The sequence below is a fragment of the Pongo abelii genome, chromosome X, assembly GCF_028885655.2.
Source record: "Pongo abelii isolate AG06213 chromosome X, NHGRI_mPonAbe1-v2.0_pri, whole genome shotgun sequence".
Taxonomy (NCBI): domain Eukaryota; kingdom Metazoa; phylum Chordata; class Mammalia; order Primates; family Hominidae; genus Pongo; species Pongo abelii.
The window spans coordinates 44,139,624-44,164,295 of NC_072008.2; the positions used below are offsets into that span (position 1 = coordinate 44,139,624).

A 24,672-nucleotide genomic window follows, 5' to 3' on the forward strand; every position below is an offset into this window, starting at 1 on the left:
CCCAAAATCAGTTCGAGTGTCACCTCCTCTAGAGAATTTGCCCTAACCAGGCCCCAGGGTGTGTTAGGACTCCCTAGTGTGGATTTTCCCCAGCAGTAAATACTTTATCCCTTACTGGATCACCCATAAGAAGGAGGATACCATGACACGCTAGGAGAAGGCAGACTGAGGCAGAGTTTGCATCTAAATGCACAAGAATCTTTGGGGAGCTCCATAATTTTTAACTTTTCACTCAGATTATTTTTGGAAAGAGGCTTTTCCTGTTATTTCATACCAACAGATTAGAGATAGGTTGAAACCTTTCCATGTCTGGCCAAAACCCAGCTCGTGGTTTGATAAAACGATTTAACAAAAGCCAAAACAAGCTGGCAATGTTTGTGAAGACAAGGCCTCAAATGGAAGTCAGATGAAATTACTTATACCTTTATTAGGTTCAATCCCTTTGAGATAATTTATACTTAAAAAAAGAATCATTCTAGATAGATCTCAGTGAGATGCCCTGAATGCAGTTGTCAGGGTCAAGTATCAGAAGAAGACCTGGCATACAAAAATTACCACTAGTGCAAAGATTTAGAGAAAAACAAAATACCTATTGCTGGTTGGGCAAATTATTACAGTGGTGCCTGTGGCTGAGATCTAGTTTCCCCATTCACTTTAGGACATCTGCTCAGTCGCCCCAAATCAAAAACAAATCCAGGTGTTTTTTTTCTGTCGATAATATTTTTATCATAAACATGGAGCAATCTGAGCAGTATCTTTTGCTTAATCATCATCAGAAAGAATACTTTAACATCTCTTTTCTGAAATTACGGCCACTGTATTTGACAGATGCCTTCCTACAATTAAATGAATCATATTTTTGAACAATAATTTTTAATTTTGCACTGTACAAAATGGCTGCTTTATATCTTTTCTTCTTAAACTTCCTACATGACACCATCCCACCTCCATCCCTCTGCAGCTGATGATCATGCCTCATTTTTATGGAGAAAATAAAAGAACTTGTTCATCTTTCCATAATCAACCCACCTATACACACACCTTCACCTGTGCCTGTATGTGAAGTTTTACCTTCTATGACTTAAATGAAGTGTTATTTCTCTAAGGAAGCCAATCCTCCACACAGTTTTTAGATTCCATCCCTATCAGGGCTTCGATCTTCTAATCATATATTTTCTCTCCTACATCATCAATTTCTTCTTCTGTCCTGGATCATTACCATGAGCACATGACCATGTTCTGGTATCTTCCATCTTCAAAAAATATGTGGTCAAATACCTCCCTTTCCCTTTGAATCCCTTCATAGCACTTCTTCAAATAATAATCTATACACATTGCATCTATTTCCCCATCTCTATTTCCCCAACTCACTCCAGTCAGACTTTCATCTCTACTATTTCACTGAGACTGCTCTTGTCAAAGACGTCAGTGATTTTCATATTGCCAAATCTGGTGGGCACACCTTTGTCCTTAAATGACTTGTTCTCTTAGCAGTATTTGGTCATGCCTTCCCTCCTGACTCACTGTTTTCACTTGCTTCTGAGCCACAGGCTTTCATGGGTTTCTTCTCTAACTCATTGCTTCTTAAATGCCTTTGCTGGATTCTTCTCTTCCCAACCTCTAAATGTTGGAGAGTCCCAGGACTCCATTTCTGAGCCCCTTCTTTTTTCAATTATTCACAGGTGATCTCAACCAATTCCACAGCCTTGAAACTTCAGACTTGATATGTAAACTGCCTACTTAATTGTGCCTTCCTCTATATAATAATCATGTCAAATATAACATGTCCCAAACAGAGCTTTTAAGTTTCCTTTCCTAAATCAGTTCCTTTCTAGTCATTTCCATCTCAGTAATGTTGCCACAATTCACCCAGTTGTTCAGGCCAAAATCCAGGAATTGTCCTTGATTCTTTTTCTTCCTCACCACTCTGGCCTCCAATCAATACATCAGCAAGTCAGCGTCACCTGAATACAACCATTTCTCAGCACTCTTACTAATACCATCTTGGTCTAAGGCAATATCGTCTTTTCTTGGGACTACTGCAAAAGCCTGCAACTCCTTCAATTCTTGCCTTTCTAAGATTTCAAATTACACATCTCAGGGTATCTTTCAAAACAAAATCCAACTCATGACACTTCTGTATTTCAAATCTTCTAATGACTTCCATTGCAAACAGGAGTCCCACCCTGTAACTTACCTTACAGGGCCCCATATGACCTCACTCTTGCTTAGTTGTCTTTCCTACCACCCCTTGCTCATTCTACTACAGCCACATTGTTTTTCTTTCTGTTCCTTGAAAATGCAAGGGTTGTTCCCACCTTAGGGGATTTACAGTAACTGTTCCCACATTCTGCAATGCTCACCTCCCTGATAGTTACATGTTCAGGATCGCAGATCTCAGTTTGAATGTTCTCTCTAAGGAAGAGGCGTTTCCTGACTCTGCTTCATTACTGCATCCTATTTTACTTTTCATCGATTAACTTATCACTAGCAGTACTTTGTAGGTAGCTAAGTATTTATTTTGTTGGTCCATTTGGTAATTTATTATGTGACTGCCCACCCACCAACTAGACAATAAGCTCTGTGAAAGCAGAGCTCTTGCGTGTGTTATTTCCTGCTTTATCCCTAGCACCAGGGAGAATATCTGGCATGTAGCCATCCTCAACAAATATTTGTTGCTGGCAGGAAAGAATTCAGACAAGTCAATTAATTCACCTCAGAAGGATGAAGAGCAACTCATTTTGCAAAGAACTAACTCTAGTGGGTCTATCAGAATGCATTCCTACTCAAAATCTGATGTATCAAAAACATATTTTAATGTCAAGGTGACCGTTTGATCACAGGTATCCTCTAAAATTTTTAGTCCCAAATTTTCTGTTCCAAATGTTTCTTTAACTACAGATTTAATACAAAATTTTGTCAAGGAAAAAATTTAAAGTACCAGTGCAGAAGGGTAGTTTTCCACCTGGACAAGGGTTCAAAACAGACTCCCAAATATCAATAGCATAATGTCAGCTCCATAACTTATCTGCCTCATGTCTAAAGTCTACAGTCTCCTTTCATCAGTAACACCATTTTGGGCACTTGTCAGAAAACTAAAATGCTTCCCCTGCTGAATGTCATGTAAGCACCTGAAATTTTAAAGAGTTATTTTAAGGGCTTTGTTAATTATTAATTCCTCTGGGGTATTTAAATTCTAGGCCTGCACTGTTAGATTATTGAAAAGAAAGATACCTGTTCAATGCTGTACTAGCTACTTACAGAAATTTCTTACATTTTAAATGTATTTTAGCATTATGCTCCAGCTGAAACGTGTGTGTGTGTGTGTGTGTGTGTGTCTATTTTTAAGTACTTTGAACAAACTCTCTGTACTCTCAAGCTTTGGGCATAGTCCAAAATTGTCAAATGAGTCAGCAACCCAAGTTGAAAGGTAAAGCCTCCTGTAACAGGAATGGCCAATTCCATCATGTTGAAGGGAGGTATAATCCAGACCTGAGAAACCTGTGCTCCTTTACAAATTCCTCCTGAACGAAGAAGTAAATCCTTTGCCAACTCAAAATGGCCATGTCACCCCTTACACCCACAGTTGCAAAATTACAACATTTTATATGTCTTTAGTGACAACATTCTAAACCCAGAAAATTACGCAATGATGTTATGTTCTTCTGTGCTTCTTTGTCCCTCTGGATTTGTGTTTGATTCTATGAATCTTTATTTCCTTTACCCTGTATTGTATTTTTGTGGAGTTCTCCACGTATATTCTTAGTGCTATGTCTTACTATGTCCATCTGCTATCTCATGCTTCCCCAATTCCTTGTCTCTCTCAACTGACCCAAATTCAAAGCCAATAAACATTTATTTATTTTCACATTTGTTAACTCAGCTGAAAATATAGAGATTTGGGAGTCATCTTAAGAAAAGCGAGTTTTGAATCCACTGAGTTTCACTAAAGGTTTGTGAAAGTAGTAGAATCACATCACAAATTTTACATACACTAATACCACACAGAAAATATGTTCAAGGAAGTCTACTTATTGGATTAGGCCACTTTAATTGCAGTATCAGGACTCACCCTGTGGCTATTGGCCATACACCTGGGTGTGAAATCTGTACACTGGAAGTAGTTGGGACACTCACTGAATACATGCACCGGAAGGACATAAAGGCTCTTAAAGGCAGAGAACACAACTCAACAGCTTGGCTAAAACATTTCTTTTATGAGTTACCTACCCAGTTCAGAAACATAAACATAAACAAATACTGGTTCATTCAGAAAGAACAATGGATTCCATCCCATATTCTAACCACAAGTCAAAAAAATGAAATAAAAATAACCTCCCCAGAAAATATAATTGAATAAGAGACACAAGAAAAATATTTGACTTTGCCAGCAATTAAAAATGAAAAATAACCATTTTTCACCTCCCAAGTTAGAATACCACATTCACTCTCAATTTGAAAAAGATTGATAAAGCAAAGGATGCTATTAAGTGATCCCAACAGTGTGATAAAACAAAGCTGGCTGGAAGAGTAATTGGTAAAGTACTTGAGAAAAACAATTTGGCAGCATCTGTCAAAAACATTAAACTGTCCATATTTTAAAATCAGGAATTATTACCTTATGAGTCAATCCTAAGGAAATAATACCAAATATGGGAAAAAGTAATTATTTCTGAACATCTTTAGTGCACTGTCATTTATAATAACAACACACACACATAATACATAACGTCCAATAGTATGGTATTAGTTAAGTAAGTTTTGGTATGCCTTATTTGATGTTACTTATATTATGTTCATAAAGACTGTAATAATATGGAAAATGCTTATGTTAGAAAATCAGGTGAAAAGATACAAAATCGTGTCTATACTATGACTGCAAACATAAATGTGTGGTACATGTGTGCACACACACATAGCCAAAATAAACGAATATATTTTTAAGAGGCTGGAAAAAATATATACCCTAAGTTAAGAGTGGTTGTCTTTAAATGGTAGGTCTTTAAAATGAACTTATAAAAATAATTCACCCAGAAGTAGTCGAAAAATCCCTATTTAGTCATGATACCACATAGGCAATTTCATTTACTGGACTATTTCCTGAATTATCTTTACAACTGATCAACTTTCTTTATAAATTTATACTTTTGAGATCCCTAAATTAAGCACTTAGTCACATAATTGCAAACTTCTCTATAAATCACAGTCTGCCTTCCTTGATATTGCTACTAACCTTCTCTATTTCAGAAAAATAATGGATACAAGTAAATTGATAAAAATGCCATCCCAAAGGTCAACTACTTGGTATTTTATGAAATTTACTTCAATTACAAGCTAATGATCAGATTGGGAGAGGGAGAGAAAGATGCATATTATTTTTTCAAGGCTAGGGAGCTATTTCTTTTAATTGCTGTTTTAACACCACCAATACATCTCTATTAGATTACAGTGTAAATCTTGGAATTTAATAACATTGTTTATATTATGCTTTTTAAACTGATGAATACAACATAATTATTGTTCATCAATTAAGGAACTGAACTTGGCATCACTATCTGTAACTCTAGGCTAAGGAAAATACTTACTACATGTTAAACATAATGTCAAAATATATGTATATATAAATATATTCATGTAAGTAAACACATTTCATATATGCATACATTAAATATATACGTATTTTCTTTAGTTGGAGTTTTCATGTGAAGCATTTTGTTTATTTTATAAACATATAAATATATATACAATATATACGTACATCATCTGTACACATATATATGATATTACTTACCAAATGCTTACTGTTTAGGATAATTGTTTAGGATAATCATTTTCTTAGTGATAAGTGTTTTCGCTTCAATGGTCTTGTGCCATTTATGAATGTGTCTTAATTTCCATTTAGTTTACCTTTCATTTCTGGAAGCTTACCTTGTTTCACATTATTTTCCAGGAATACCTACAATCCAGCAAACAATCACCTCAAACAATAAATGGATAAACTTTGATGAGTGGATTTATTCCTGTCAATATGATATCTTATTTGGGCTTTGGGATTAACTACATAGAGGAGGTTTAGGTTTGATTTCAACACTCAAGATGGCCCAGAGTCAGCTTTTAAAGGATGGGAATGGTATGGTTTGGCATGGTACATGGATGCTCTACTTAACGTTTGGAACTGGGTCAGAACTAGCCAGAACTGGGTCAGCCTCAGGACAGCATCTTACCTAAAGAAGCTGAACAGGCTAAGAGTTTTTCCCAAAGGATCTCTCCCAGCACCAACCATCTCAGAAAAGCATATGAGAGACACAGGCAACCCAGTAATCCAGGCATCTCTACCCTCTATCCAGGAGGCAGCACCAAATGATGACTTTGCAGGTGCACCTGCACTATGTGACATTCAGTAAATCACTGCAGATCGTACTTTAAAATCTTAAGAGGGTGATCCTCAAAAGGTTAAACAAAGAGTTACCACATGATCTAGCAGCTTCGCTCCCGGGTATATACCGAAGAGAAATAAAAATATCTCCACACAAAACTTGTACAAGAATGTTCATAGCAGTGCTATTCATAACAACCAAAAAGTGGAAACAACCCAAATGTCCATCAACTAATTAAAAGATAAACAAATTATGGCATACCCATATTATAGAATATTATTTGGCCTTAAAAAGGAATGAAATATTGATACATGCTACAACATGGATGAACCTTGAAGACATGATGCTAAATGAAAGAAGCCAGACACAGAAGGTCACACAGCGTTTGATTCCATTTGTATAAAATGTTCATAACTGGCAAATATCTAGAGACAGAAAGTAGATTAATGGTTTTAAGGAGCTGAGGGACTGATGGTGGTGATGGGGAATGAGGAATGACTGCTAAAGGATGTAGAGTTTTGTTTTAGGGGGACAAAGATGTTCAAAAATTACATTGGGGTGATGATCATAAGACCCTGTGATTCTATGAAAATCCACTGAATTGTACATTTGAAATGGGTGAATTGTATGTGAATAATATCTCAACAAAGCTATTATTTAAAAATCTTATGAAGATAAAATTTTAGAACTCAATAAGATTGATTATTATCATTACTTTTTCAAGTGATTCAGAGGTTTTCATGAAAAATGTTGTAGCAGGTATTGTTGATGTTATACCCATATTCCCTCCTCATTCACTTCTACGAACAACCATTGTTTACTTGAACTACGGTGACTGACTCTTTGCCCAAAAGCTTTTCTTTTTTTTTTTTCCTGGCTGCAGGCACTAAGGTAGTTCACACAGGTCTGTCAGACAAGAGGAAGGACCTCTAAAAGTGAATTTTAAAATGTATTTGGAAGAATGATCAAAAGTTACCTAGGTCAGGGGTGGGAGGGAGGAGAACTAGGAAGCCTACACGTGACAGAAGCAGGTACAAAGGCCAGAGGTTGCAGATTATTCAAGAACTTCAAAGTGGATCAGTGTAGCTACAGAGCCCTAGGAAGAGTCACGGGAAACAAGGCACCCGAAGTAGGCCGAGTTGAGGTCTGCAGTGTTTCTGGGCCATAACCATCATTTCAGACTTTATCCTGGGGGTAATGGAGGGCCATGGAAAGATCTGAAGCAGAAGAGTAAACCTCATGAGATATATATTTTAGAAAAACTGCCCTTCCAGGAGAAACGTGTGAAAGGAAATACACCAGGCTGTTAACACAGGTCACCTCAGGAGGGCAGGAATGAGGTGAAGGTCGACAAATATTTAGCTTTGTCTTTGAACAACTTTGTTTGCTTCACTTCTGACAATAAATATGTTTTGTGACTAAAAAATATCCAATCTGTTTTTCCCCATTCACGAGTTGTACTTCCTTTATTGTAAGAATGAACTAGAAGGATGAACCTTGAGGATATTATGCTAAGTGAAATAAGCCGGACACAAAAGGACACATTCTGTATGATTCCACTCATATAAGAACTGAGAGCAGTCAAATGCAATAGAGACAGAAAGTAGAATGATGGTTGCCAAGGGCTGGGGAAGAAGGGAATGGGGAGTTATTGCTTAATGCGTACAGAGTTTCTGTTTGAGAAGATGCAACGGTTCTGGAGATGGATGGTGGTGATAGTTGTACAACAATGTGAATGTACTTAATGCCACTAAACTGTACACCTAAAACAGTTAATACGGTAAATTGTACGTTAGGTATATTTTACCATAATAGAAAAACAGAATGGACTAGGGAAGGGCTAGACCGAATGATGGGACACAAATGAGCAGTCTCTGGGAACTACAGTGGTCCACGTGAGGAACACCAGATCCAGAAGGGGCGTGGAGACAGTTAAGTGGTTACCACTGTGGGTAACTGTGGGGAAATCTGGGAGACAGTGTGGAACACACTTTAGCTATCCTAAGAGATGAGAAAGATGGGTTACTTATCGATCAAATCATGTTAGTCATAGACTGATGGCTGCTTTTTGGGGGGCATTAGCCCCACCCCCACTGCTCACCTGCCTGGATTTGAGCCAAGAGGAGCTCCAGTGGCTAGAGAAAGCCTGTGGGCAAAAACTTGCATCAGACAGAGGCCTTAAGTTCATGCGTATGAAAATAAGTGCCAAGGAGATTTTCTGGGATCCCTGCAATGTCTGCTACAAATGTCAAGACTCTTGGCTTGAAACCTGGCCAGAATATGGTTCCACTTCCTGAAACCGGAAACATTAGTTGCCAAAGAAGTAGGAGCAGGCAAAGGAAGGGAGCTGGTGAAGGAGACTGGTGGAGCACTAATGATTTAGGAGGGAAGCAGGAAATTGTGCTATCATGGGAGTGATGAGAAGTGACGTTTTAGAATGCCCAGTTAATACATAGCCCAAGAAACTAGAAATTCTTTTCTTAGATCATGGAAAGTATTTTAGAAAACAGTATTAGTTAAATAACAGTTCATAAGCTTTAAAAACCCCATACTGCACTGTACTACAAAACTCAAATGTCAAAGATGGAAAAAACAATATTCAACTAGACAACAGTATGAGATAAGTGTTTCCACTTCTCATCTCTTTCTTTCCTTTCACTTAATGTATGAATTATACAAACCAATATACTGTACAGACCACCTTATAGGAAGGCTGTATTTGTTGAGGAAAAAATTAACATTCCTTTTCTTATCATGCGTACAAGAATTATATGTAACCAAAGTCCTTTAGAAATACCAAGCAGATATTGCTGTTATTATATTTTGCACATGTATTTTGTTTGTTCTTCACATACAGCTATAATTACAAAATTGAATAAGCTCCCATTTAAAAAATCACTTGCAGATATCATTTTCACCTGTCATTGAGGTCTTCATTGCATTTTAAAAATATTGAAAAATGATGCTAAAATTTATATATAGGATGTATCATTTAAAAGCTGGTTTAAATTCTAAGTGCTAATATTTCTTTTTTAAAATCCCTTTTTTTCCTAAGAAAAAGTATTCAAACATCTTTACACGTAAACATATATTCAATGGAATTTTAAAATTCACTAATGCCTTTAATTTTAAAGATTAATTTTAAATGTATTCTGAAGCAACCTTTAAACCTACAGACACCTTTCAAAGGAATTTATCTATGGGGAAGGAAGCCAGATTTTATAAAATATCTGTTTGGCAAAATATATTTTTAAAAGAACACAATAGGAGAAAAGAAATGCTTTCTTATTTGCATCAGCTTCTGCTAGTTTTCTGATCACAAACTATAACCCAGAAATAAAGCAAGTGCACACCCCAAATGATTTTTCTTCTACATGCAAAATGCTTTTACCTTTCCTACTTACTGTCATCTCAACCTCTTTGTATTTTTCCCCATTTCTCAGACCTGTCCACTGGAAGCTCAATACTGTGGACTGGCCGACTGATTTATCTACAGAAAACTCATTTCCCCCTTGGACACATTCTCTATGAAATCAGAGAGAAAGGAACAAGGGGAGAGAAGCAGGACACGGGTGGTATATTTTGGATGTTCTGCTTTTTATCAACTAGGACCATGTGATTTCCTTTCAGACACTGACCGTTCCTGTGTGCAGCCCAATTTCTGATAACATAAAAGGCACGTATGATATTCTACTTATACCCCTTATAAGGCCAGGAATATCATACCACCCATGAATACAACTAAAAAAGCTAGCAGAGGACAGAGACTTGGAAAGCAAAGCCAAAGTGATCTTAGCATCCATTCTAACTTTGTCCAAAGGTAAAGCTCTTTCATGGCACCGAGAGGCTTCTTTCATTTAAAAAGTACGTTTTTGTGCGTGCACCAAAAAATAAATAAGCACAGAAAATGTAATTTCACATCAATTCTTGCGTGTGTGTGCATGTGAATGTGTTGAACTGGAACCTGATTATTCATTCCTAGCACTTAGCACACAGGAGGCATTCAGTTAATGTTTTCTAAATGACAGCCTCGTAGCAGACAGACGGGGATAGAATGGCATGTTGCCAGCAAAGATTTCGGGTAGATAGTAAATATATGAGGGTGAATCACAGGGTTGAAAACTAGCCCGCAATTTCCTTTTACAGACCCTTCCGTAAACAATGTGCTTTTTCTTTTTCAGTCAGAGAACAGAATTCTCAAAGTGCTAATGGTATCATAACACTAATGGTCTAGCTACATAAAGCGTAGTTTGATGGGGTATGGGAAGGACAAGATCTCTCTCTCTATTATAATTTGTTTTGGAATAGAACAAAGTGCTGTTCCCACTGGACTTTAAATAACGCTAAATTTTGTACACCCTCTGACTTTTTTCTATGCTTTTCTAATCATCTTCAAGAAAATGAGCTGGGAGATAAAGCCTGCCTATGTCTCCCAACTGCTTTGCATTGCTGTAGTTTGAGCACCTTGCTTTCGTTCTCCTCCCCAGCCTGCTGTACATCACTCACATAGCAAATCAGCAGTTGAGGGGTTAGCTTTCCCAGTGATCTGCATGCAATTTTAACAGAGACCTGCTTAGAATCTTTAGGACCCCAAAGTGTATGATTCCTGCCTTTCTCAATAAAACAGAGGGACTTTTCTGTCAATCTCTAAACTTAGATTAAATGGATAGTTGTCTCTTCTGCCCTGTTGTAAAACCAATAGCAGCTTAGTAAATATAAAATAAAATGAAACAAAATCATTTTTCTGACTCTTACATCATTTTTTGAATCACATAGAAAATTAAATCTCTGGACATGCTGATTCAAAATGTTGCAACTCATTTAAACAATGGTTATTTCCAAGTAGCACATATCAAAAGGTTGATCGTCAAAACCCTACAGAACACCCCCTCACAGTCATGATTTCCTATCTTTCTAGTTCACCTGCTCAAATTGCTCTAATATAAACGTTCTTTAGTGACACAAAGACCTCCAATCTATTAACATCTCCATTTGAATCTATGAACCAGCTTGCTCCCTCACAACTTCCCTTTCTCCCTTATCCATCAAGAACTCCATTGTCCACTTTTTTTATAATCACTTTCAGCATTTTCAACATCCTGTGAGAAATCCTACAGGAAGCTGCATAAAATGGTCACAGGATAAGGGAAAGAACAGAGGTATGTGCCAACAGCACTATTTTTCCAAGAAGCCAGAATCTGAGCTGAATCCAAAATGGTGGCTTGGAATAGATGGACAGCGTCCAACCTTCTGTATCCAGTCTTCACAGATTAGGGCTGTTTCATAATTTCTCTCTTGGCTGTACTGCCACGGATTCCTCCAGTAAAAGAAGGAATCCATATTTCGAGCACTTCCAGATCGGACGCTCTAAATTTCACCTCTGAATCAGCACATAGAGTGGTAAGAGAATGGGATTCCCCAGAGAGTGTTTGGGCCAGCATAGTGATCAACCTCTACCTTTCACCCTTACTTTGGGGGCTCTCAGGGCACCAAAGAGTGATTATCCAGAACTGATGAGGCTAAGCACCATCCCCAGGCCCTACCGGCCTCTTGCATCCTTGGTGGAGGCCATTAAAGAACATGGGCAGTGGCTCACGCCTGTAATCCCAGCTCTTTGGGAGGCTGAGGCGGGTAGATCACGAGGTCAGGAGATCGAGACCATCCTGGCTAACATGGTGAAACCCCGTCTCTACTAAAAATACAAAAAATTAGCCAGGCATGGTGGTGGGCGCCTGTAGTCCCAGCTACTTGGGAGGCTGAGGCAGGAGAATGGCGTGAACCCAGGAGGCGGAGCTTGCAGTGAGCCAAGATCTCGCCACTGCACTCCAACCTGGGCAACTGAGTGAGACTCCATCTCAAAAAACAAAAAAAAAAAAAAAAAGAGAAAGAAAAAGAAAAAGAAAAGAAAATAACATGGGAAAGGTCATGCCCTTTAATTGCTTCTCCCTCCAACTGTCTGAAGCTTCATGATTAGAACATCTTGTGACATGCTGAGCAAAAATGCTGTTCAGTCATCCTCTGTCTAGCTTAGGGTCCCCTGGTAAGCAGCCTCTGAGATGGGTTTGCATATAGAAGCTTTATCAGGATTCAACACGTATAAAGAAAGGAAGCAGGATTGGGCAAAGGAAGGAGTTGAACTGAGAGATGCAATCACAACAGAGAAATCAATCAGTCCTACAGTGAGCTCTCAGGCTAATGCGGCCCTTCAGAGTTGTCCTGGATTGAAGCAAGAGGGTACGAAGGCCTGGGTGAGTCAGCTCCCTTCAGTAAAGGGCGACTTTCAGAGAGGGACTTGGCTGTGAGCCAGCAGCAGCTAACACTCTCAGCAGGTCCTGAAGGTAGTGGGACAGCCTACTGTAACATCCACTATACAAAGAGTGAAAGTGAAATTTCAACACTCTATGTACGTTAGAATATAGATTTAAGTTCCAACTACTTCAAGCTATATTTCAAGGAAGAACATTTGAATTTGCTGGTTATCTCTCCAGTAAATTCCATTGCCCTTCAAGGCCTCTGAGGCCCTTGAGGTGAAGCTGCTATCCTTCTCTTCTTTGTCTCATCTGATACAGATAAGCATGTCTTTCTCAGCACCCACTACCCCTCAGAACATTCACCTGTACATGTCTGCCTCCTTCCTCTTGGTGTACCCCTGAAAGATGGGCACATGTATTACCCATCTGTGTATTCCCACACCTAGCCCAATGTTTGGTAAATAGGGCACTCGATAAGGGTTTATTGAATGACTGAATGAATCAACGAATGAACAAATTTCTTTTTCTCCCCTGCAGAAACAATGACATAGGGAAATACATTTGATGAAACGAGGACAACTCTTTTAGTGCACGCCTTTATGTGTATTTATCATCGGTGCTTAACAAGGGCTGTTTGATTTCGACTAACAGGCACAGCATAAAAGGGCTATTCTGAAACAGTCAACTATATCTTATGGGTCTCCTAAATAAACTAAACTCTATCACAGGATTTGAATGCAAAATACAGAGGAAATTAAAATGTAAAACATGAAACAGCTGTTTGATCAGCTGTTACAATAGGCTGTGAACAAAGGCTATACTCATGTTTTATCTAGATGGGTAAAAATAATTAATCATAGAAAATGGTTTGTTACAGGGCTATTTTCTTTTCTTTTCTTTTCTGCACGGAAACACAACAGTTATCTAATTAATGATGGCAAACTTCTGGAAGCACAGGCTAGATGGTACCCAGTAAATTTAAAAGTACTATAAAAGTGTATGTTCCCAGTAGATAATGGTAGGCATAAGGTAGTAATTGCAAAAAACAGCTTTCCTGCATGTTACAAAGAGCAAAATTTACTTGCCACCACTAAAATGTTACAAAACTGAAGACATTTTTAATTTCTAGTGCCTACAACTTCATTAAATTACAACTACAAACTGGTGAAGAATCTTGATTATCTCTGTACTTGTCTGGGGAATGGTTGGGTGGGGAGGAAATGTTGGTTTCCTATTGAAATGGCTAAGAAGTCCATTATTACAATTCCATCATAAGGTAAATTGGTAAAACTTTCTTGGGGCGACAATTTTGCTATAATTATTAAATGCCTTAAAAGGATTTCTAACATTTATCTCTGGAAATTTCCTAAAGAAACAATCAGAATTATGAACAACAATTTAGGTTCATAACAGCTTTGTTGAAAATAGCAGAAAGTTTGAAAAAAACACAAATGTTCGGCAATAGGAGATTGATTCAACAAGTTGTGATACAATCATATGAACTAATGTTATAAAATCATGAAAAAAACATTTAAGACATAGGTAAACATTCATAATATGTTGGTATTTATTTTTAAAAGAGATACAAATAAGTACAGTAAATACAACATAAAGTTTGCATAAAGAAAATATAGGTGGCAATAGTAACAGTGGTAAATATTTTATGGAGTTCAATTATGGATGATTTTCATTTTCTTTTTGCCATTTTCTATAATTTACAGATTTTCACAATAAATATGTATTATTTCTGCATTCATGCTATTAAAAAAGATACTCACACCACTCTAAAAAATGTCCTCAAACTGTAGATCATCAAGATGGAATGTGATTGCATCTTTCACTTCTATCAGTGGCCTTTCTTCTTACCAAATGTTTGAAGTAATTTTGGTTATTAACTAATTTGGTTATTAATTCTTGACTTTATCCTTCTGAAAAAAGATGCTTTGCTGGATAACAAAAGCTCTTCCAATGAGCTTGTTTCTTTAATGTAGAAAACTAGACAATAACCCAAAGAAGTGAGATATAACTAAAGACATAATTATCAATACTCAATTTAATACACACACACAACTGGGATCACAGGAATAAAAAGTAGCCCAACTTCAAAATATGAAGTAAGGATTCCAAATTCAATTAAAAGAATCATTAAAAACGTTGGAGAGGTTAAGCAAAAGAGACGATTATTTAGGCTAGAAGGAGAGCAAATAAAACTAAGGATCTAGTAGGACATCTTCATCATTGTGTAATTCTGATAAATGTTATTGAAGAGGAGAATAGAATTAAAAATGGCCTAGCTAAGAGATGCCTAACATAAGATCAAGAGCTCAAATTTCAGATATGAAGTGGAAATTACATAGTATATGACATTTAAGATGCCATTAAACGGAGACTATGGTAAGATGACTAACATTTGAAAGGTCAGACCTACCTGAAGATGTTTTCTGACGGTGCCCCTCTCTCACAAAACAAAAGGTTTAAATGACATTTTTGTTTGTTTGTTTGTTTTTGAGACGGAGTCTCTCTGTTGCCAGGCTGGAGTGCAGTGGTGCCATCTCAGCTCACTGCAACCTCTGCCTCCCTGGTTCAAGCGATTCTCCCGCGTCAGCCTCCCGAGTAGCTGGGATTACAGGCGCCCACCACCACGCCTGGCTAATTTTTGTATTTTTAGTAGAGACGGGATTTTTTCATGTTGGCCAGGATGATCTCGATCTCCTGACCTCACGATCCGCCCACCTCGGCCTCCCAAAGTGCTGTGATTACAGGTGTGAGCCACTGCACCCGGCCGACAGTTTTTATATAACAAATAAGATGAACTATTCATTTTGTGTTTGAGATTACCAGAGATACACGTTTTATCATTTAGTAAACTGGGTCACAGCCCTTGGGAAGAAAATCTCTGTTTTTAGTTTTTTAAAGAAGAAAAAATGTAAATACAGTCAAGTCCTTCAATCCCAATGATAAAACTTTGGAGGGAAGTTCGCAAAAATAAAATATAGGCGGCAATAGTAACAGTGGTAAATGTTTTATGGAGTGCCTACAACTTCATTAAAATACAACTAATTATTGTTTGTGATACTTCTTTTCTGGATAGGCTGCCAGCAAGACAGTGAAGAAAGCCAAGTGCATCTTTGGAGACCTCCTTCTACTCATTCTTCCCTTCTTTCTATCCCCATTTCTCTTGAAACCTTCCTTGGGCATTCAGAATAACCCAATACATTATAATCAGCTGATCACCTCTCAATCTTTTCCTGAATTTCTATCCATGTTTTGGCTTCCCTGGTTATCAGGCACACGACCATCCACCCTATCTTTATAGTATAAACTGTCAATGGCTCCGTATTTCTTACCGCAGGAAAACCTAACTTTTCACTTTGTTTTTCAATCGCTCATTTTTGGATCCTGCCCACCTCCTAGTAACTTTCCTTCCCATGTCTCCCCTTCCTTTTATTCTAGACAAGCTGGACTTTCTACTGTCCTGTAAATATAAAGATCACCTGCTAACTGAAGTCTCTGGCCCTATGATTTAAATGATTCTTCCCATCTTTAAAGCCTCTCTCTTCTCTACTCTCCCAAACCTGGACTGTTCTTTAGAACCTGTTAAATTCTACTCCCTTAATGAGACCTTCTCCAACTCCTGGGGTCTTTAATGATTCTTATAACTTAGTCCTTGGGTCCCACAGTTCAGAATTCGATTATACATTATTTTAATTGTTCCTTATTGCATGTATGTGCTAGTGTTGTGTCTCCATCTGCATTTTAAGTTTCCTGAGGCTGGGAACTCAGTCTTACTCTTTTTCTATACCTTCCTTCAGTAAATAAATGTATGCTGACTTAGGAAACATTGCTAACAGGGACTTGGCTTTCTGTATCTTTATTTACTGAGTTAATGGAGGAGGCCGAAGATGGATCCATTTTGTGAGCATGAAAACAGAAAGTAGAAATAGTGCATTCAAAGTATTAGTGATTCTAACCTCTCACCCAGCACCATTTGATCAGGATGTCCTTCTGTTTGCATTTTCTCCTAAGGCTGAGGGCTCATCCTCCAGGACAGTAATTTTATTCAAAAGAAGGGGCTGTGAGGTCTGGAGCCAGCCCTTTGCACTCTCTAAATGTGCTTTTTCTTGGATGCAAAACCAGGCGATCTCAACTAGTAGGTAAAACTCTAAAGATGCTTCCATCTTCAGTCACCAATGATTCTATTAAACCAAAGTATTTTTTAGCTTGGTCTTCTAAGCTTGTTCCTTGAATATTCAAAATCAGGAAGGAATTTTATACCATTATGGCCTCCTTTTAGGGGAAATAACAACTTTTATGCAGACACATTACTAGTAAGTTAAGCCCAGCGAATGAGATTCTTGTAAGAGCACAATGGTACACATTTAACCTGAGCAAATTTCCAAAGCATTCTCTTCTGGGTCTGAAAACACTCGTTCTTCAGACACATGTTACACCTGAACGTGGCCCCTCAATTTGGCTCACTTTTGCACCCTACAAGGGTATTCGATCTTGCATGATTCCAGGGTGCCCTCAATTGAGTACTGCCCAGTGACTTGTACAAATAACAAAGTTAACATTTATTGAGAATTCTAGGAGTTAGCCCAGGAACACTCACCCACTTTTCAAGTACCAAGAAAAATTGAAGAAACTTGGCTGAAGAAGTACCAAGACAAATTGAAGAGACAAGCTCTTTGAAAGAGCTTTTGATATCTAGCAGGGCATCTTTTGCAGAAGGATAAATTGAAGAATTAATAACCACATTTATTTATTTATTATTTATTTATTTATTGAGACAGAGTCTTACTCTGTCTCCCAGGCTGGAGTGCAGTGGCACAATCTCGGCTCACTGTAACCTCTGCCTCCCGTGTTCAAGTGATTCTTCTGCCTCAGCCTCCCAAGTAGCTTGGGACTGGAGGCATGCGCCACCACGCCTGGCTAATTTTTGTGTTTTTGGTAGAGACAGGGTTTCCCCATGTTGTTCAGGCTGGTCTTGAACTCCTGACCTCAAGCGATCCACCCACCTTGGCCTCCCAAAGTGCTGGGATTACAGGTGTGAGCCACCACACCTGGCCAATAACCACACTTATTAATAACAAAAATTCCCTCAAATATTTTTAAGAAGAAAAGCCACTGATATAAATGAAAGATGCAGTCACATTCCATCATGGTGATTTATACTTTGAGGAATTTTTTTGGAGAGGGAAGAGTATGGTGTTTCTGGAAACATGAGTTGCAGAAGTAATACATATTTGTTGTGAAAATCTGTAAATTACAGAAAATGGAAAAAAAATGAAAATCATCCGTAATTGAACTCCACAAAAAAACTAACCCGTTACTACTGCCACCCCTATTGCCCAAGCTCCACATTTAGGGGAACAGATGGGATTTGAACCCAAGTCCCAGGCCTCCAATGCCCTTGTGTTTAATAGCTGTGTTATCTTCCTTCCTCTTCGTATAGGAATGTTTTCATTTATAGTTTCTGACATATTTATCTCTTAAAATACATATTAAAATAATTAGAGTTAAAACCTTTTGTTTAAATTAAGCTGCTGACTTTCTCACATCATCTGTGTCAGTAAATCACATACAAGCCAAGAAAACAGGGCTTGGAAGCAGAATCCCTGTTACAGGCTAATGTTCCCCGAGTGTGCATGCACGCGTGTGTGTGTGAGTGTGTGTCAGTGCATTTACGTGCACAGCCACAAACCACTTCCTCAACCCAAAGTTTGACAGTGAGGAAGCTGGTACACTGGCACTTCAGACCACTAGTTGCTAGGGGACATTTTGTCAGCCTGATGAACAATAATCATCAATATCTATTGTGTGCCTGCCAAATGCCAAGCCACATTCCAAGCACTCTACATGTATTTTCTCCTTTAATCCTCTCAGCCACTTTATGAAATAGATACCATTATTATACCCATTTCCAAATGAGAAAAGTAAGGCATGGGAAGGTTAAGTAACTATTTTGCCTAAGGTGGCACAGCTAGTTAGTGGTGGAACCAGGGTAGACACCATGCTCTTAACCCCTATGCTCCACCACTGCCCCTGTATGTATGGCAGGGAGCCTAGACCTCAATACCCAGTCAGAGGAGAAGGAAATTGTGACCATTGTCAATGGCCAAGCCAAGCCTTAAGCCTGCCCTGGTGACTTCTGAGGACACATGGGGGCCTAGAAATTGTGACTCTAGTGGCAACTGGCTCTACTCACACAGCCCACCAACCGGCCCCATCACTGTGTCCCAGGGGTGTTAGAATCAAGCAGAAAGAACAAGGCTTTGTCATTCTTAACCTTCACGGAGCTTTTGTCATTCTAATCAAGCTCCTAAAACCTTGCACAGCATGTAGACAATGCTTGATATGCTACCGTTTTATCATTTATTATTAAATAATATTATTAAATAATATCATTTGTTATTAATGCATTTATCTTCTATTGTAGTTAAGACAGGAATAAAGTGGCTGAAATGAAGACCAGATCAGAATTGGAATAATAGCCAGGTTGAGATGAGGCTGAAGTACAGATCTAAGACTTCCAGAATTTCTCCCGACGCAGAACCCAGTGGGTCTCAGAGCCCAAAATGAGCCTGAGTTCCTCAGGCCCCTTGCGGGGGGATAAAGGAATGGGCTGAACCAGGATGAGGCTGAAGCCAGGCAAGTCTCTCCTGATGCCCACATGTATACATGGCGTCCTGTTGCCACCTTATCTATGCTGCACACCCAAAAAAATTATTCGTTGGTGAAAAGAAGTGATTACATAGAAATGCCTGTTTTTGCTCCCTTAGATTGAAAAACTCTACAAGACAAACAAGGATATATTTCCAAAAAGGTAGAGTAAGGCACCTATAAGCCAAAGCCTAAGTGATCACTGTTTATGGTCCTACATGTGCATTCTTTCCAATCCTTGAAACAAGCCGGCCAGGAAGGCATTATGAGTCTCATTTTAAAGACGAAGCAGCTGAAATACAGGGAGGTTATGTACCATTTAAGGTTCCACATAGGTAAGCATAGGAAATGAGATTCATAACTAGTGTGTTTGACACTAAGCCTATTCTCCCCGTCCTGGTCTTTTTTTATAGGCAGTCTTTGTCTGTGGCCCACGCTGGAGTATAATGGCATGATCATAGCTCACTGCAGCCTCGAACTCCTGGACTCAAGTGATCCTCCCACTTCAGCCTCCAGAGTAGCTGGGACTACAGGTGCACTCCTCTATACCCAGCCTTTTTGTGTGTGTGTGTGTGTGTGTGTGTGTGTGTGTGTGTGTGTGTGTGTGTGTGTGTGTGTGTGTGTGTGTGCAGAGACCATGTCTCATTATGTTGCCAGGGCTGGTCTCGAACTCCTGGGCTCAAGCAATCCTCCCGTCTCAACCTTCCAAGTTAAATCCTATGTTCTTTTAATATTGCTGTATTACCTCTGTGTATTCTTTCCTTGACTAGGATATACAAATTTTCAGGCACATCTATATAATTATTATTTTTTAGGACATTCAAGTGGGTTACAGGAGCCCAGGGAAGTTCTCCATTTTTCTTCACCAAAGGTGAGAAAGAGGCTTTGCCATTAACACATGGGCCACACCTGCCCACCACGCACCTCAACTCATGACCCCTTGTGAGCCATCTCTGACATTCCCTGCCAACACCAGTACCACTAGCCTGCAGCCAGGCTTGCTCTCCCTGCCACAAAGATCACCTGCCAGGTGTTGGTTACAATTTGGAAGTCTGGTTCCAACACTTCCAGGGATCTCAAACAAGTGCCTGCCACCCTCAAATGACCAAATCTCCTCTCCTAAGCCTGGCCAAAACTTTCTTGTTTCTGCTTCAAGTTGCCTTTTTTAGTTTTTATTTTGGGGATTGAACAAGAGCTATTCCAGAATTACAAAAGATAGTTTCCATGGTTCCACCCACCCAAACACTAAAACTGAGAGACGTGGGACAGATGCAACGTGCTGCCGTCCAGTTCCATGTGGGAGATGTCATTGCTCTGCCAAGTCTCTGGAGATGATCTGCCCCTTGGGTAAAAGAGATTTCAGTGAATACTCATTTGTACACCATACACATTTCTAAAAAGTTAGTCTACAACTATCTTGGAACTTTTAAAACATCAAAAAAGAAAGCTACGTATTAACCAGCTATCCTCCCAGTACGTCTCGGTTTATCCCAAAGGGAGTGATTAAAATTTGCTGACAGCTTTAAAAATTATCAGGGAATTGCCAGAATGTCCCAAGTTTAATAATTAACAAAGTTTAGAATGCAGAGTCAAATCCAGAGACTTTTAAACATAAATCATTGTGTTGGTCACCTACTAATTCGAAAATTCTACACACTACACTCTTGATTTTGGCCATTTCATCTACCAAAACCTCTATTGTACACATTTGTAACCCCAATTTCATTCCAACTGCTAGATTTCTCTCCCTGGGTGTCCTCCCAGAACCTCCAACTCTAGACGTCCTATCTGTTCCCAAAACCTTCTCTCCCTCTTCTTCACATCCCTCTTTTTGCTAATATCACCATCAGATGTGACACACGCCATTTGATGCATGGCACTCTGCGAATAAAAAATCATCAGTGCTATTCATTGATCACAGAAAGAGCTAAACCTTTCTGATATACAAGGCTCCCCATAATTCATCCCAACTGACTTTTCTGGCTTTCTCTCCCACCAGACCCCTCTGGCAACTCTCCACAATGAAGTTCTTAAGTTATCCTACAAGTTACCATGTTCTTTCACATATTTGTGGTTTTATACAAGCTGCTCTTTAGTTTAAAAATGCTTTCTTCATCTAGTCCCCTGGTGAATTCATATTCATTCCTTAAGACATAGTTCAGATGTCACCAACTCTGTGAGTTCTTCTCAGATTTTCTCAGACAGAGTTTGATGTTCTCTCCAATCACCTTCCCTAGAACTTTTTATATGCACTATTAATGCACCTATCATACACCAAAGAGTAGTAATTATTCTTGACTGTCTTCCACATCAGCTTGTGAGGACCCCAGGAGCAATGGCCCTGTATAAATCATCTTTTATTCCTTTTGGGACAAAATGTGGAACAGGAAGTAAATGTTCACTGAATGAATGAATAATGAATCAATGAATGGACCCCTCCCATGGCACGCGCCACCTTCTACCTTGTATTGTCTGAGTATCCCATCACCCTTCTTGAATTGACAAGTCTTCCGGGGCAAGAACAACATGATCCATTTTTTAATCCCCTACACAGCCTCCCTCAATTCCTATTGTCTGAATAAATGGGTAAAACTCTTGAGGGGCTTGTGCCATATTTCAGACTCTGCAAAGCTGTTTTACTCACATTGTTTCACTTGCCCTGTAATCCAGCAGTGACTAACTGGTGTTATCCCCATGTAGCAGATGAAGCAATTGAGTAAGACTGGGCCTTGGAAGGCTGCTTTCTTGGTTCGTAGAACAATGCCTATTCCGTGGAATGTTCTTGAGAAAAGTCAGATCTACTCATCAGTACCTTGTTTTGATCAGAGTTTGGGAGGATGAATGCAGAGGTTTCACCACTGCTTGCAAAAATAGTTAAACTCTCATCTACCTTTTCCAGATGAGTCTAACATGAGTAATGTGATTGAACCTGAAGGTGTGGAGTATGAATCAGAAAGGGACAAATCATGAAGGGAAAATAGAAAAATCTGAACCCATTGGGCATACTTTAGTGAGAAAATGACTTTGGGGGCCTGAAAAGAGAAACTTCAGCTTCCGTAAGATGGGGTGCTATGCAAGGCAGCATCAAGAGGCACTTAGTAATATTTTCTAAAACACCTAAGTAGGTATGCTTTTAAGTCCAAGTTCCTCTAGGAGAGAAGATGTCAAAAATACTGAAAGAAAACTGAATTTATACACAACCTTGGCCAACCTCAGCATGTTGTGATTACGCATCTATGTACCTGCAACACCAGGCACAGGGCCTGGCATGGGCAAGCTCACCAGAGCCTGCTAGACAGACGTGGTAGCCTGAGATCCCACCCAAAGGGGAGAAAGGCTGGAGCAGAGGCAGGAGGACGGGACCATGGTCAGCACCAAACATCCGATGCCTTGGTTTTTTCTCCAGCCACAGGAGAGTCAGAACAACTCTGCCCTGCCCTCCTGGCAGGGAGCAAGGCCAACCCCTACTTCCCAAAGGCCACTTGAGAACTCCTTAAGGCAAGTCTTAGACAATGCATCCACGGGTCTGGAGGTGTCCTAATTACTGCTCAAGTACTAGGCAGCGTTAGGAGGTGGGCCAAAGCATGCCCAGGGGGCCATAAACAGGCTGCGCTGAGAGCATCATTGATTCCCATTGACCCTACCCCATAGGATCTGCCTGATCCTCCACAGAGGGTAAGTTCCCCCACTACCCCCTTCCCTTCTTCTGGCTTCTATTTTTCGGTGCCCTTGGTATGTACACAGCCCCCTGTGGCTGAGGAGGTAGTGTCGGTCCCCATCCTTGCCAAATATGGGCTAGGCCAGAGAGCAAAGCTGCAGCTTGGCCACCCTGCGCTAGGAGTCGGGTGGGGTGGAGTGGGGGTGCGAGAAGCATAGGAGGAAAACAGGCGTTTGCCAAAAAGACACTGCAGCCTCAAGTTAGATCCGTGACAATCACAGAACCTCAAAGAATCAGGAGGGCCTGGAAAGTCTTTGGCAATCGATTGGCCAGGCTCCAACCTCTTCTGTTCAAGGTCGTTTTCCTGATGCCAGGACAACAATACGATGTGGTGCATGCTTGCTCCAAGCGAGGGTGCGGAGTGTCCAGGTCAAGTTGGAGCAAATGACTGACCTTTGTGCCACCTCCCCACCCCTTTTCCCTGGCTTCGAAAATTCCAGCAAGCGAAGGCCTAGCAGGCTTCTGGGGGAGAAGTTCAAAGTCTGGCCCCAGAGCTGCAACAGGCTTCCAGCCTCTGGCCTCTGTGTCCGGGAACGCACCCAAAATTGCCCCCAAAGGAGGGTTCAGTGCACGGCGCTCCGGACCCACTAGAGTCCTGCCCGTGCGTGGACAGTCTGGGGACTCCAGGGTCAGCCCCTGCCCCACGGCCGCCCCCCCGCGTCTCCCCCAGGCAGCCACCTGTCCCAGCGCATGAAGAGGAAGGAGGGCGCACAGCCGCGACTAACCTGAGATGCCGCCCCCCACCACGACCACGTCGCATTTGTTGCTCATGGCGCTCGCCCCGTTCCAGGCCTCCCTGGTGCCCGCTGCTCCGTTTTCTGGGCCTCGATCCCAGTCCTGCCTGCCAGCCAGCCCGCCCGCCTGCCCGCTGGCCTGCTGCGCGCTGCCCCCGCGCACCAGCGCCTCGGCGAGCCGCTATATTACCCGCCCCGGGATCCCGGACGCGCAGCCCCGCCCGCCCGCCTACGCGCAGGCAGGCCGGGTGCAGCGCGGGGCCACCGCCCCCGCCCGCAGCTCTGCAGCCCAGGCCCGGGGAGGGCGGGTGCCTGGGCGGAGAGGTCACCTAGGACCTCAGAGAGTCCCGCCCCAGAATCCCCACTCCTCAGCCTTCTGCACGGTATTTTCCCATCAGCCTCCCTAGTGCACTATCAATCTTGGCTGCTGGGAGGATGGCAAATTGGGGTGTCTTCCTTCAGGGCCCCAATTACTCCTTGGGTGTAGGGCAAATAATAAGAAACTTCCATTGAGTGATTTCAAGGTACCAGGCACTGTGCTCAGCACTTTATGCATGATTCTTGTTCAAGCTTACAACAATCCATTTTGCAGATGAGGAAAACAAAACATGGTGAGTAACAACATAAGATAAAAAGCAGAAAGAAAAAAAGAAAAGAAAAGCTAGGAAGATTCCAAGACCCACTTCGATTCACCACACAGCACTAGCATTTCTTGGCCTTCCCAGCCCGCCTCACCCTCCTTCCAAATACCCACTTCTTTCCCCACTCCCCCTACGTGATTAAGTCAGGAAGGCTCCTCCCTAGCATCGCAAATGCCGCACCTTAGATACACTCTTAAGCAATGCAGTGTGTCCTTGGTGGAAGTTGTTGAGGCTTGACCCCAGGAGACTGGTGGCAGCAGGGAAGAGGTCTTGGATGGACAGTGTGGG

General features: G+C 40.5%; 1 protein-coding gene across 1 annotated transcript in view; it reads right to left on the reverse strand.

Annotated features, from left to right (window-relative positions):
* MAOB (monoamine oxidase B) overlaps window positions 1-23,901 on the reverse strand; it is a 121,919-nt gene extending 98,018 nt beyond the window's left edge. Inside the window, 1 exon segment of the mRNA NM_001131423.1 lies at window positions 23,735-23,901. Coding sequence (NP_001124895.1) covers window positions 23,735-23,780 — 46 coding nt within the window. The 5' untranslated portion in view covers window positions 23,781-23,901.
* Between the last annotated feature and the right edge of the window lie 771 nt (window positions 23,902-24,672).